Below are 14,768 nucleotides of genomic sequence, written 5' to 3'. Positions count from 1 at the left end.
TTACCATCATTCATGCCACTCAATCAATATTAATCCCTGAATTGTTTTGCTTTTTTAAAACACACCCATTTAAGCACATGCATTGTAACTATTAAATAACATATCAAGCCTCAACGAAGTTCAACGAACAGTTGAACTACTCATGATTTTGTGCACATGGGTCAATAATTTTCGCAGCCTAACTATCATTCCCTAGGTTGTCACCACCCTGCTTCAACCACACCATGCGTGCATCCACAGCTGTTTTACGAACATCCCTCTTCGGGTCATCGAGTATGCATTTCAGGCCCATGAGGACGCGATTTTTAAATGGGAGTAAAGCTGATGGCTTTGTGACTCCACCTCCTTCGGCTGGCTGTGGTAGCGCTAGGATGAGGAGACATTGGAGGGCACGCAGGCGGGCTTCTGGGGTATTCGAGATGGCCTGGTTATAACCGCCCCTGCTGATATCACTGGCCGTTGTTCCCGCAGCTTGCAGCAATCTCGTAACTAGATCTTCTAGGTAACCGATTTTGTCAATCACATGAACACCGCTTTCACGAATGACTACAGCGAGTGTTTCGAGTGTGGCTGTTCTGATTGGCTGGGAATCGGTGCCTGTGAGATCTAAACTCTGGAGAAGAAGCGGGAGAAGCACTGACAGCTGGGTCATTACAAGTGACGAGGGCACCGAGCGTAAAATGCCAGACAAAGCTGAAAGATATGCTTGCTTCCTATAAGCATGTCTAGATGAAGGTACTGCGCTATCACCCGCATACGTGGCAAGTGCACGAACCTTTTCAGAAATAAGCGGAACAACCGTAATGAATACGCGCTGTTTCGCAAGTAGGCGGATGTTAGCGCCATTCTCAGTACACAAGACATCGTCCGCACTTAGCAACATGCGAAAGCCTTCAGATGACGCTCCCCGTACAAGGGGATCCGAGGATGCGAGTAATTCCACGAGAGACGAGAGAATTCGGGGAGTTTCTGGAGGAAGTCTTGATATGATAGCTTTCGAGATCCAAAATATTGTCCGAATTAAACCTGAAGTAGCCTTTCCTTGTTCTTGCGACGCCGGCATTAAGGAGAATAGAATTCTGGAGGCTATCTCCAAGTTGGGAGTAGGCAAAAATTTGTTAATGAGCAGTGCCAGGTGCCTAACAAGCCCAAACTGAATGGGGGAGCTATCCTCGGACGTAGCAAGCAGCGCAATCTTTCTGAGCAAACCCGCCATGTCATGTGTCAGACTAATACCATTCTTCGGGAGCCCTGCAAGAAGATATGTCGACAAAATCATAGTTTGTCTCTGGGATACTGTCGAATTTTCGTGTAAAGGGACCGTAGGGAATTGGTCATGTTCCACAAATAAACGGTACACATTGTAGCAAACCTCCTGATGTTTGTGGTGTGGCAGGGAGCGGACGATAAGATTGCAAAGACGACCAAGTGTATCAAGAACGGTAGAATCTCTTAGAAGCGATGTCTGTTCGTCCCGAAGGGCTGCCAATGCGGCCTTTTGACATAAGTTGCGGACAATCCCCTCGTAATACAATTCCATATGGGGATCGTTCTCCAGACCCTTGCGGTTCATCGCATACAAAATAGTCATCAATATGGACCTGGGATACGCCGGTGTGCTCGAATTTCCAGGAGTAAGGATAGTCTCCAACTTAGCCAACAGTGCAGTAACAAGAGTGTAGAACACATCTTGGTCAATAGCGACCTGTGCAAGGTTCTCCAAAGTGGCGAGATACTTGGAAGTCGGGGTATTATTAGACTTCGGAAGATTGGCTATGAAAGCTGGAATTGTTATGTTTATGAGCAGTGCCGGCTTGTGTTTCGAGATCTCTGCGAGGGTGCCAACAACTTCTTGTCTTATTTGGCGTTCAATGGACGGTTTGTTCAGCAGTATATCGCCAAGATCTTGCACATACATCCCGACCTCATTGTCCTGGAGAAAATCTCGGAGGATACAAAGTTGTAACACTCCGCGAAGCGCTACCTTCAGCAGTGCTAATTCATCCTTCCCAGAACCCATTAAGGCCTGACTAAACATCCTGATAAGCTGGTCTCGAAACTCTGAGAGCGGGTTGTCAGGTGTTTCAGCAGGGCCCGCCGCAATCCACGTACCAAAATTAGTAATGGCGGAGTCAAATAGCCCAACCAGAGCATCTAGTAAACCACGCCGTTTTGATACCCCGTCGGCATTCTGATAATTCGCAAGCAGCGGAGGAATCGCGCCTTGCGAAATCAATCGAAATGCTGGGGAGGAAACAGATGAGAGTGACGCTAATATTCGCTGGGCAGGTTTCGCTTGCTTTTGAAGAGGTTCCCGCAACTGCTCATTGCATTCTTGTAAAATGGGTTTCAAATAATGGGCTAGCAATGACCGGTTTCCTGCTTTGGAGTGGGAGGAGAGCCTCTTTGATAATGACTGCAGGACTTGCAAAGACTCTTCAGCAAGGACGTCTTCCTGCGCGTTGAGGATTTCGAATTTCAACGAATCCCAGATAGTGATGGAGTATCGCGTTAAAACTGAAGGTTCGTACGAGAGAATACAAGCTTTTAGGGCGTTCAAAGAATCCCTCTACCCCGAAGTTAGAAGACTTCGGAAAAATGGTAGGCATCTGGTACCTTCACGTTGCTTGAATTTGAGTCAAGTTTATCGAGTAAGGTTGGAAATGCATGGGAAGCGAAGGCTTGGTTCGAGGCAAGACAATCTTGGAGACGGTCCTTTAAATCTTGGGCCGTGATTTTGTAAGGGTCATTTGGATGCGACCTGAACGTCACAGGAAAGTATCTGTATACGGAATCGAAGAGAGTCTTTCAAGGAGATTTAGCAATATTCCGTTTGGAAATAAGGGGTGCCATACTTCCGCATGACCAGATATGTCCCACTCTACCATCACGACCCTAAGGATGGAAAACACAAGCATGAGGTTTCGTGGATCCCTTTCTCCATCCATGAGCTTAACCATACCGACAAGGGACTCGTCTTTCATGTCTCGAAGAGCTGTCGACAGTTAGTCCCAGCGGTGTTTTGCAGGGGGCAGAATGCCGAGGTACCTTCTCGATGCCCGAGCATCAGCTCGTTGAGAAGCTGAAGAAACTGAAAACGCTGAGACTGTGAGCGTTTTTGGAGATTTGAGCCATGCTGAAAAAGCCTGTTCGTATATTAGCGGACTGATGGTCGGACAGCGGGAGGAGCGGCTAAAAGAGAGGGTTCACGGGAGAAACCTGGCTGGTAACGACGTAATTACCCTCGAGCAATCAATTGTGCTATATTCTTATCCAAGCGGTTAAGGCTCTGTAGTGACTTTAAGCCCGAAATGGCACCCTCGTCTTCAATCCGCTCGCAATAGAAGGTTGCCAAAACTTGGATCTGTTGGCGGGAGAGGAAATTAGACGGGAGCGCCCTTATCACTGCTGTTAGATACGAGACAGCTTTGCCCCGTATAATGGAGTCCTCGTCATTAATGTATTCGCCTAGTGATTGCACGACGCCGATCAGGGTTGCTTGTTTTGTGACCAGTTCTGGTCTGGATCAGCCGTGGAAACGCGACAGCAGAGCAGGAATGAAGCGTACTTTGCGCAGTTATGTCGGCGAGTCGAATTGACTCGGCTTTGTCAGATTCAGTCAGTAATAGGAATTCCTGTAGTTCGGCCATTCTCCTTCAAAAGTTTTGTTATTCCCCGCGAATCAACCCTTGGTAAGAATCGGCGTCAGGAAAAAGTGAGGGGCGGTATCACTTATCGATAACGAGTCAACCACCGAGCAGTGGCTCTGCTTGTGCTCTATACTCCTTGTGGCGAATGTATATGGAGGTGTGTCTCAGAAGTCTTTCCTCACACTAGTAATTATAGCTGTATCAAAAGTACAATACCCTCTAACCAAATAACTACAGACCTACATGTATCTTTGATTTCAAAATAATTACCAGCTTGAATCTCATCTCAATTATAATTTCTAATGTCTGAAAATAATTAATTTTATTTAATTATTATTTGCATTCAGACTCTAGCTTTAGTCTCTTGAGAAATATCAGTTAATAAAGTCTCTACTGCTTTAGAAATTTCTGCTAGAACTCTCTGTATAATTAAAAAATAAGTTAAAAACTATAATTATAAGTCTCAAGAGAATCAGTAAATTAATATTTTATTTATTGAAAATACAAAATAAGTCAGAATATTTTAAAGATATAGATTTCAGTAAAGAATCTAAGATATTGAATTTAATTTGCAAGAATAGAGCTGGCTAAGAGAAATTTACTAAGATTCTTATCTTTAAATCTAGTATATTTCACTCAAGTATTTGATAAATTCTACAGTATTATAGCTTTATTAATATTAAATCTACTTGAAAATCTGATCTAACTAAGTTTATAAGAAAGAAAAAACTGAAATTTATTATTATTTATAAAAATTAAACTTTAAATAACTGAAAAAATATTATCTGAAATCTGCTTGAATATAAAAAGATTTAATAGTAAATTAAGTAAATTCTATATTATATTCAAGAGATTATATAGCTTGAGAGAGAGAATAAATATAAAGAGAGTAATTATAAGTATTCTCAAAAATATAAAGATTAATATTTAAAGAGAAAGATCTTAAAATAACAGAATTTAGAAAGAGATTGCTTAGCTAGTAAATTAGAAACTGCAGAGACTCTAGCAGCTTTATATCTTGAAGATATGAATACTTGAGAGAATGTATAAGAGAAGAAATAAATTCATGATTAAAGATACAGCTAGAGTGGTATCCAGTTCTGGGATTTCCCATCCTGGTCCCAGATTCCCATCCCAATTCCTGTCCTGAGGACAGGATCAGGTTGAAGCTCAGCTTAATGAAATAGGACCAGATTGTTTAACAGCATATTGGGACAGTTCCATGGGAATTGGGATTGAGATGGCATTGGGACTGGGATCAAAATCTAGCTAGTAGAACAGGCCTGGGATCTGATATGACAAAATGAAATAGAACTGAGATTTTAATATTGTATATAAGATGGGATCAGTAAAGTGTAGAATGGGACCAGGAACCCTAGTTCATTTGTGTTGTTAAAAAATAACAAAATTTGATAACAGTTCTAACATAATTTTATCAATTTATTCAACTTCAGAAAAGTACTGAAATTTGGTAATGCTTTTTGCATAATTAGATTATATTACAAGCTATTAGCTACTTGAGTCTATCATCTATTAATAACATTGACATATTTTCTGTTCCTCATCTGAATTGAGTAGTAGATTTAGCAGGCTTGCAATCTCTTCTCATACAATTTCTGAAGTATCTTGATTATCTTGATTATCTTGAATGACTTTCTTGACCAACTTCTCATGTAATATGAGTGCTTCATCCAGCATATGCATCTTATCTTCATGTTTAAGCAGCATAATCTTCTTGATTGTAGATGCATGAAGCCACAATCATTAATAATGACATGTATCTCAAGCAATATTGAAAACCCATTCTACCTCAATCTCTGTTAAAGATATAGTCAGAATGTCCCTTATCATTCAAGCAACAGTTGGAAAATCAGACTCTAGCATTCTTCACTATTTTAGAATTGGAGCTCAAGATGATATCAAATTCTTATTATTTAAATATCACTTCATTTCATTTTGGAAATTTGCTCATCTTTGATGAGGTCTCTCAAAAATCATTTGCTCAATATTCTAGAGAAGTTAGCAGAGAAGAAATCAGAATAATACTTATAATAAATATATATCATTCACATTAAGTATTACTTCTCTTGACTGTTCATATTTCTTATAATGCTTTTTGTAAAATCTCAAAATATATTATCAGTATGTTTCATGCTCATCACTGGTCCAATTCTCTGAATTATATGCTCTCATGCAGTATAATGGATGAAGGACAGCAGCTACAGCTAGCAGCTCACTCTTTGAATGCTCAGTATTACTATAGTATTTCTAGAATTTCAAGTTGGCAGCTTTGATAGCTTCTTGAATGTTCTCTCTTGTTGTCAACTGTTGGGCCTTGTTCTCCTCTCTTTCTAAATGCTGGAAAAGATGATTGTACATTGCCCATACTAGATAAATTATTGAGTCTGTTGTTTTGGACAGTATCTTGGTAAATCAACTGAATAGCTGTAACAGTCCAACTATATACTCTAGCTACTTCCAGTTATGGTCCAATAAGCAAAGTCTTTGATATTTTGGTGATGAGTTCTGGATCTATAAGTTCACAGCTTGTTAAAGCAACAAGACACAAACACACATCTTATAGATAGAATTCTATCTTATGCAAATATCTTGAATTATCTTGTGCTGGTTCTCTTGTTGATATTCTCAGAAACATGCAGCAAGTTGGGAGAAGGTATTAGTTGCATTAACAACAAGACAAATCTATTGTCAAGCAAAGATTAGTAAATTAACTCAAGTATATCAAGATCATTATCAAATTTCATTATCTTTCTAAGAGTATTTGCAAATGTGTCTGTTGATGCTAGGTCATCAGTAATTAAGCTCTCATCAAAAGTAGTGGGTAGAGTATCATTGTCTGGCTGAATCTTGAGATTGCAAACCAGCTCTTGAACCACAAGTTGAATTACATAAGCAAGACAGAGTATTATTCCACTCTCTGCATTTCAATCAGTTGTCTTGTTTAACTGCTGCAATGCTGGTCTCAACTGATGTATAAGACATGCTTGCATAATATCATTGTTTGATGTATTGTCACTTGTAATTGCAAGAAGATTGCTCTCAAGTCTTCATACTGCTAGTGATTATTAAAGAATCTCTGTTATATTCTTGCCAGTATGAGCATTCTCTAAACTTTCAAAACTCAGTAAATGCTCACAGTACTCCCAATTCTTTGTAATGTAATAATCATTAATTGCCATAAAGGCAAGGTTATTGGGACTTGTCCAATTATTCACTGCCAGAGATATCTTGGTTGTTGAATCATGATCAAAGAGAAGATTTCAGAATAGCTGATTGTACATATTATTCATGATCTGATATAATGTTTCTTGTGTGGGTATCTGTAAAGCCATTGCAGAGTTGAGCATGATTATTAATATGTGGAATGCTGGATTCTCAATAGCACAAAATGAGAGATTCAAGAATATTAATATTTGCACAAGCTGCTGGAGAAAATTGTCTCAATTGCATTCAGAAACAGACAGATCTGAATCTGTTCAAGAATACTTCAGAAACTGTTACTAAGATACCAGAATCATTACTAAAATTCATTACATTTGAGAAATTAGAATTCATAATCTATCATTATGTTAACCAGAGTGTTACTCTGTCCATCACCAGTTTTTGTACAATCTTTGCTCATTAAATGCTTCTTCAGACCACTTGTACTATTTCAAGAAAAGCTTAAATAGCTGAGAAAGATTTAGCAATGCTTGCAAATTATCTCTGAAGTACTCTTAGAATACTCTGCCATCTGATCAAATTTTGATCAAAAATCAGAATGGCATTGCTTTATCTTTCAGTTGGGGTCACCACACTTCTTATTATTAATCAACTGAGCAGCTTCAGTAGTTAATCATCAAGTAACAAATAACTTATAATGCAGCTTCTTTCACAATATAAATTGTTTTTTTCCATGTTAAACTATAATCAATTCTGAAGAAATCTCTGTAGATTTTGCTTGTTTGCTGGCTTCAGCCATTAGATTTTTCTTTCTTTTTTTTTTTTTTTCACAATCAAATTGATTTTTCTCTAAGTTCTGCCTTAGTCAAAAAAGTAACAAAAATGTGGTCAGAGCCCACACAAAATTTAACAATCTCTAGATAGTTAGTCTTATTTTACTCTGTAAGTACAGCAACCAACTATAAAATCTTCTTCTTCTACAAAATGGAACATTCTTCTTCAGGAAAATAAAATATTTTGCCAATTTAATAGCACCCCATTCTCAAATTAATATAAAAAAAGAACTAAAAACCTAACTTTCTCTCCTAAATATCAATAATCTAATCATCCTCCATCTTATTGTCCTCCTTATCATTCTCATCAGAGAACACCACAATCTCAAAATCATCTTTCTCCATCTTCTCTAGAGCAGGTGGGCTGTTGTTGTCTTCACTCAGACTCTGTAATTAGCTCAGAAATCCCCTCATCTTCTTCTCAACTCTCTCTTTTAACACACCAACTACAGCAAGATAATCATAACCATGAGCTATAATCTTGACCTCAAGTCTGGCTATTATTTGGCAGAATCAGGCCTCTCTACATGCAGCAATAGAATGCTGCACCTGGCTTGTTTTGATCTAAATATGTCAGAATCATTATCAAATTTTATTACTTTTAGATCTTATTTTCTTTTTCTGCTGAGCTTCATTCTCAGTCTCTGTGATCTCTTCTCAGTAATACTTCTTCTCTTTCTCCCTCTTCTTTTGCTGAGAGACCATGAGCTGGTGCTTATGATACTTCTTTGACTTGCTCTTGACAAATCACTTGACCATCAACTCTTTAATAACTTTATCTTCAATCATCTTGTAATTCTTCTCACTGCTATTCTGCCTGCAATGAATGTTAATATAATTCAACATAAATCACTGAGAATGCATACTACTCATGTTTTGCTTGAATTCTCTTCAGTATATTATGGCATGTCTTGCAATCCATCTCTCCTGTCTTGAATATATCTTTTTAATGGTCTTTCAAGACCTGGCAGTGCTTCCATGCCACACAGGTCTTCTCTCTTATTGAATATTGTTTTGGCCCCATCTTCACAATTATATGCAATGAGTTGAATTGCTGGCTACAGAATAATGAGATTATAGAGTATATTGACCAAGTACTTGCATAGAATAGTTACTATACACATTGTTTACATTCTACAGGCATATTGCTATGGGCAAGCTCAACACATTGTTGCTATGCTGGCTACAGAATAATGGGATTATAGAGTGTATTGATCAAGTACTGTAGAATGATTACTATACACATTGTTTATATTCTACAGGCATGTTGCTATGGGCAAGATCAACATATTGTTGCTATGCTAGCTACAGAATAATAACATTAGATTAGTCTCTCTTTTCTTCTCTTTCTCTTTCTCTTCTTCTTCTTTCTCTTCAGGGCTAACATTAACAATTCTCTCTCTTTCCCCCCTAACTACCTTTTTATTTACTGCACTTCAATATTCACACATACAACAAACATATACTGCAACAAAATGGATTATATTAAGAGGTGAGTGCTTGCAGAATACTGCTCTGGTGTACATTATTTACTGACAAGATGTTAGTTTTCCCCATGCACATTCATTTTGCACAGCTGAAGAGGAGCAGCACAAGATCATATTGAAAGAATGAGCTCTGAAGAAGAGCAATTGACATAAAGCTAATAAAGATGTTGACCTAGCCAACTTTAACCAGAAGAATCCCCACCCCTGCCCCTCTGTTCAAAATTGAAAGGCCAGTACTTATATGTCAAAAAGTAACAATTTTTGATAACAGTCTTGATACTAATTGGTGAAAATAGATGTCATTAAGAAAATCCACCACTTTCAGAGCTCTATCAAGCTAATCTTACCAGTGATCTCATTCCAGTAATTGATTCAGGAAATTACTTTGTCCTGTCATCAAGAACATAAATATCACTGGCAACATACTGTTATTAAGTTACTTCAGAAGACAGCTGAAGCAATCTTGTGCACTCTATTTAAGTATAAGTCACTCTTAGCAATGACACCAACAATTATACTGAGTAATATAGACTCTGTTATGACAATAGTGCACTATAAGTACATTACAGTCAACACCAACAATATGAAGCTCATTCTTGGCATCAGTGCCAAAATTGGGTCAAATTATTTCAGTCTAATTGATGCATCTGATTACTCTGTCTCTGCTGCCACCACTCACTACCTGCATGCTGTCTCCACCCCACTAACTACTGCTGCTGCTGCTCTATTACCATCACCACCACCCACCATCATCTTTCTGCCTCTCCCCAGCACCATCAGGGTCTCTGCCTGTTAAATAACAGGTATTAGAGCCCCTGTCTGGTTCATAAAGCTGATTCTGGAGAAGCAGAAAGAGAAGAAGGAGAAGAAGAAGAAGAAGAAGAAGAAGAAGTAAGAGAAGAAGAAGAAGAAGAAAAAGAAGAACAATAATAATGATGAAGATAATAACAATAATAATTAACTTGCTATTTAGACAGTTTCTGTTTGTTTACTGACTTCAGTTATTAGTTAGTTTTAATACTTTGTTTCTTTTGACAATCAAATTAATTTTTCTATGAGTTCCATCTTCATTAAAAAAGTAACAAAATTTGGTAACAGTCCACACAAAATTTGATCAGTTTGACTCTTCCCTATAAATTTAACACAATGGGACCAGGAATTCTGATCCCATCCTGGTCCCACTATGGATCCAGCTGGAATAGGAAATGAGAGTCTACCATCTCTGCTGGAATGGGATATGGGACATAATTTTCTATTTGAGAATGGGACCAGGAAATAATTTCTGGAATAGGGATGGGAACAGGATCTCAAGCTCTTGAGTGAGATGGGACATGAGACTGAGATTTCATATTTGAGATCCCAGCTGTTTCTAAATTCAGAACTGGGACCAGGTTCAATGGGAAATGGGATCCTGTCCCAGTTCTGAATACCAGCCTAGATACAGCTTGATTTATACTAATTTAATGGGGTTCAATGTATTTCTGGTACTAGTCTAATTACTAGTGTGGTAAAGACTTTTGAGATGCACCTCTGTATTTGTACTGGTATGCAGATGTTGTACTCTGTACTTTGTACAATACATACATACTTACATATGAAGTACTTATAAAGTGTAAAAGTTATATAAATCATCTACAGAGTACTTTGTATGAAGTACAGAGATATGTCTCAAAAGTCTTTATTTTGCTAGTAATTAGACTAGTACTAGAAATACATTAAATCTCACCAAATTAGTATAGATCAATCTGTATCTTTGATTATAGATTTATTTCTTCTCTTGTATATTTTTTCAAGTATTTATATCTTCAAGATATAAAGCTGCTAGAGTCTCTGCAGCTTTTAATCTACTAGCTAAGTAATTTTTTTCTAGATTTTATTATTTTAAAATCTTTCTCTTTAAATACTAATTTTTATATTTTTAAGAACTCTTATAATTACTTTCTTTATATTTATTCTCTCTCTCAAGCTGTATAATCTCTTAAATATAATATAAAAATTACTTAATCTATTATTAAATCTTCTCTTATAAAAACTTATTTCAGACTTACTATTAAACTTTCTTTGCAGTCTTAATTTTATGTGAAGCTTTATAAGAAATAATATATTTTTTTATTTATATTTAAGCAGACTTCAGACAATATTTTTTTAGTTATCTAGAGTTTAATTCTTATAAGTAATAATAAATTTCAGTCTTTTCTTTTTTATAGACTTAGTTAGATCAGATTTTTAAGTAGATTTAATATTAATAAAGCTATAATACTGTAGAATTCATCAAATACTTGAGTAAGATATATTAGATTTAAAAATAAGAATTTCAGTAAATTTCTCTTAGCTAAATCTATTCTTATAAATTAAATTTAATATATCAGATTCTTTACTAAAATCTATTTCTTTAGAATATACTAACTTATTTTGCATCTTTAACAAATAAAATATTAATTTACTAATTTTTTTAAGACTTATAGCTACAGTCTTTAGCTTATTTTTTAATTATATGAAGAGTTCTAGCAGAAATTTCTAAAGCAGTAGAGACTTTATTAACTGATATCTTTTAAAAGACTAAAGCTAAAGCTTGAATATAAATAGTAATTAAATAAAACTTATTATTTTCAGACATTGAAAATTATAATTAAGATGAGATTCAAGCTGGTGATTATTTTAAAATCAGAAGATACATGTAGTTCTGTAGTTATTTGGTTGGGGGTATTGTACTTTTGATACAGCTATAATTACTAGTGTGAGTAAAGACTTCTGAGACACACCTCCATACATTGGACTTAGAATTGTAATACTACATATGGAGTACCATGCCAAGATTTCTAATGCTTTTTGAGAGAACCTACTCTGTATTGTGCCCTGTACTTTATACAGTGTAGCTCCGGAGTACAGTACAGAGTACTCTGTACAGGGCACATTACTTCGTACAAGAGTTGCAACTCGAACAAAGACCATATTTTTTGGCTTCAAGTGTTTTCATTGCGTCATAACCTCTCCATTTGTGCTTTGCATAGTTATGTTCTCATCACACCAGCTTCTTTAAACAAATTACATTTTATAACCATGAAGTTCTTTGTGTATATGATATTCAAACTCTTTATGGTGATATCTGTGTCGAGCCGACGGATCCTCCGAACTGAATCTTTTGAACCAAGTCGACTGATTCCGAAAAACCATATCGACGACGAGCAGTCCAAGAAAATCATGCACCAATTCCCGATCACTATGGGAGACCTGGCGGATATACCTCACGTCTCCAATCAAGGGCCTAGTCAAAGCCGGTTTCCGGATCTTGCCCACGATAGTCTTCTCATATCGGATATCCTTAGCAAAACTAGGGAAGTCAATATTTTCGCCTCCTTAACGCGAGAATTTGAATATCTTTCCAATCAGCTTGAGAACAAGTCGAAGAATGCAATAGTTCTGGCGCCGACGAATATCGCCATAGAGAATCTATCACACAAACCTTGGGAAAGCACTAGGCACTATGTCAATTTCGGAGAAAGGGAAGCTTACGTGGGGAAGAATGGCGAGGAAAGAGCCGCCGATAATCTCAAGACGTTTGTCGAAGCTCATATAATACCTTCGAAAACATGGTCTGAAGAAAAGGAGGCGTCAACTTTGGCAGGTCAAAAATTGATTTGGCGAAAGGACGAAACTGGAAAATCCTACGTAGGTCCCATTCGATAAAATCTCACCAGCTAGCCCAATATTTGTACTGATAAGGGCCTTCCGGGCCCCGCCCCCGCCCCGGCGGGGGGGGGGTCGGTTTGGTTTGGGTTCGAACTAACTTTGTTGAATTAGATTTATCCCGGCCACATTGGGATCAAAAGAATTGCCGGCCAAGTTTCCAACGGTGAGGTTTGGGTCTTGGACGGTGTGATCGAGCATCTACAGCCAGAAATTAGAAATTCAGCGGAAAGGAAACTGACCCCCACATCGTAAGAAGCTGATCATAGCAAACCTCATGCAAGGCACCACCTTTTATTATTATATGGTGTATATTATCCCTGAACAAACGGAATTGGAAATTGCTATATTGCTACTATGTATTCTTGTATGCACCTAAGTGGACGATACCCTTTGGAGGAGGCGGTCCTCAATTCCATCAAGAATACAATGGTGATCCATGACCTCTAAGTTCTCTGCTTCGGCCAAGAACATCTTATCTGGATCTTGCCCAGGACCGAACGGGTTAACCGCAGCGGTAGGATTATTCGGCCCCATTTGGTGCATCATCTGTCCAGCGGCTGAAAGAACAAACACGTTAACTTCCAATGATATCTCCCATAAACCAAGAACCGTACATCTGTGGAAGCGGGAAGTCGGACTCACCATGATCACTCCCAAAGATGAAACCAAAAACAGGTTGCAGTCCGAACAAGTTAAGAAAGTACCAAGAAAGACTAGACACCCATCTCACATCGAGATCACGAGTCATGACCCCCGATTGCAGCATCGACTTGAACCGAATAGTCAATGGGAACGGCATTTTCACTGTGCTCAGTTGAATATGAGTTTGTTGCCAAAGAAGGCTAAGAATGTCGTTCAAGACATGAAGACATACGTATAACGAAGCCCGAAAAAAACGCATTGATCCACCCCATAATAAGGGTCTGCGGTATCATCATAGCCATATTCCCTTTCATCATACCCATCATCGCGTCCATACCGGCTGGATCTGTCATAGGATTTGGGGGTCCCTTGCCTCGCGCATCAGGGTCTTTCAGGAAGACGCCGCTTTGATACGAGCAGATAAGGTAGGCCTTTCGGGCGCTAAGGGAAGAAGGTGTAAGGACAGCAGAAGCGTTATTGCGGAGGTTAACCCCACGGAGCAGCGCCAGACGCTCACGGTACTCTGCAAGGCTTGCTGCCGGTTTTGGCGGAGTTGCCATCAGTACGGTGGCATAGTGGCGAAGGATACCAGTTAATATCTAATCGCATGAGGAATTAAACAATCCCATTAGCTGAGATAATCACCACACACCTGGGGGTTAAGAAGTGAACATACCATGACAATAGTAATAGGGATTAGGATCCAGTAACTCCACAGATGAACATTAGTTCTGTTCGCAGCAAGCAGAAGACATTACTCACAACAATGCTGGATCCCGGAGAATCATTTGCTCAGAGCTCTGAGACACCATTGCGACTGGCAATCGAGTAATATCCAGGCCAGGAAATGTTGCAGTCCCAATGGCAAAATCACAAATGCCAAAGCGACCAGTGCTCTGTGTAATCAATGGAATAACATACCACCTGGTAGCATAAGTATGAACTGATGCAGGTACAGAGGACAGCCACAGTGTATGCCCATTACATTCCTCTGCCAAGACATTTGAAGAATGGAATACAGGGTACGGAGTACAGTACTCTGTACGCTATGGAGTACTCCGTACGCAGTAGTGAAGGGAAAGATTATCCGGTAATTTTTATGCGGATTGCAATTTTACCCTGTTATACGGAGTACTCTGTACTCCATACTTTGAAGGTATAGAGGCACAACATCACAGTCCTCACCCAAACTATGGAAATAACTTATACAGAGTACTTGGCATTCGATAGATTATTATATTGTGTTGCAGATGGGCAGACTGTACTCTATACTCTGTACTCTG

General features: G+C 38.3%; 4 protein-coding genes across 4 annotated transcripts; 1 reads left to right on the top strand and 3 right to left on the bottom strand.

Moving 5' to 3' along the window:
- Window positions 1–34: 34 nt before the first annotated feature.
- D8B26_003691 (uncharacterized protein) lies at window positions 35–2,987 on the bottom strand. Its single transcript, XM_066124235.1, has 2 exons — window positions 2,856–2,987; window positions 35–2,805 (listed from the first exon to the last, which is right to left on the bottom strand). Exon 2 carries the CDS (start codon window positions 2,036–2,038, stop codon window positions 179–181), a length of 1,860 nt encoding a protein of 619 aa, XP_065980314.1. The 5' UTR covers window positions 2,039–2,805; window positions 2,856–2,987; the 3' UTR covers window positions 35–178.
- D8B26_003690 (uncharacterized protein) lies at window positions 2,581–3,685 on the bottom strand (the record flags this gene model as incomplete). Its single annotated transcript, XM_003071827.2, has 5 exons — window positions 3,569–3,685; window positions 3,243–3,516; window positions 3,049–3,146; window positions 2,856–2,995; window positions 2,581–2,805 (listed from the first exon to the last, which is right to left on the bottom strand). The coding sequence occupies exons 1-5, from the start codon at window positions 3,648–3,650 to the stop codon at window positions 2,581–2,583; spliced, it is 819 nt and encodes a 272-aa protein (XP_003071873.2). The 5' UTR covers window positions 3,651–3,685.
- An 8,546-nt stretch (window positions 3,686–12,231) lies between these two features.
- On the top strand, window positions 12,232–13,172 carry D8B26_003689 (uncharacterized protein; the record flags this gene model as incomplete). Its single annotated transcript, XM_003071828.2, has 2 exons — window positions 12,232–12,822; window positions 12,955–13,172. The coding sequence occupies 2 exons, from the start codon at window positions 12,232–12,234 to the stop codon at window positions 13,093–13,095; spliced, it is 732 nt and encodes a 243-aa protein (XP_003071874.2). The 3' UTR covers window positions 13,096–13,172.
- On the bottom strand, window positions 13,154–14,399 carry EMC3 (ER membrane complex subunit 3). Its single transcript, XM_066124234.1, has 5 exons — window positions 14,248–14,399; window positions 14,162–14,195; window positions 13,718–14,084; window positions 13,486–13,647; window positions 13,154–13,400 (listed from the first exon to the last, which is right to left on the bottom strand). The coding sequence occupies exons 1-5, from the start codon at window positions 14,295–14,297 to the stop codon at window positions 13,216–13,218; spliced, it is 798 nt and encodes a 265-aa protein (XP_065980313.1). The 5' UTR covers window positions 14,298–14,399; the 3' UTR covers window positions 13,154–13,215.
- Window positions 14,400–14,768: the final 369 nt, after the last annotated feature.

The sequence above is a fragment of the Coccidioides posadasii genome, chromosome 2, assembly GCF_018416015.2.
Source record: "Coccidioides posadasii str. Silveira chromosome 2, complete sequence".
Classification (NCBI taxonomy): Eukaryota; Fungi; Ascomycota; class Eurotiomycetes; order Onygenales; family Onygenaceae; genus Coccidioides; species Coccidioides posadasii.
Note: the sequence above shows the minus strand (reverse complement) of the source record. Positions and strands in the feature narration are given on the sequence as shown.

Bases quoted from the DNA above. Each gene is read 5' to 3' on its own strand.
- EMC3 (XM_066124234.1), bottom strand. From the start codon at position 14,297: ATGGTGTCTCAGAGCTCTGAGCAAATGATTCTCCGGGATCCAGCATTG. The intron at 14,196-14,247 runs GTGAGTAATGTC...TCATCTGTGGAG, and splicing joins CTCCGGGATCCAGCATTGTT to TTACTGGATCCTAATCCCTA. The intron at 13,401-13,485 runs GTGAGTCCGACT...TTGTTCTTTCAG, and splicing joins CATCTTTGGGAGTGATCATG to CCGCTGGACAGATGATGCAC.
- D8B26_003691 (XM_066124235.1), bottom strand. From the start codon at position 2,038: ATGTTTAGTCAGGCCTTAATGGGTTCTGGGAAGGATGAATTAGCACTG.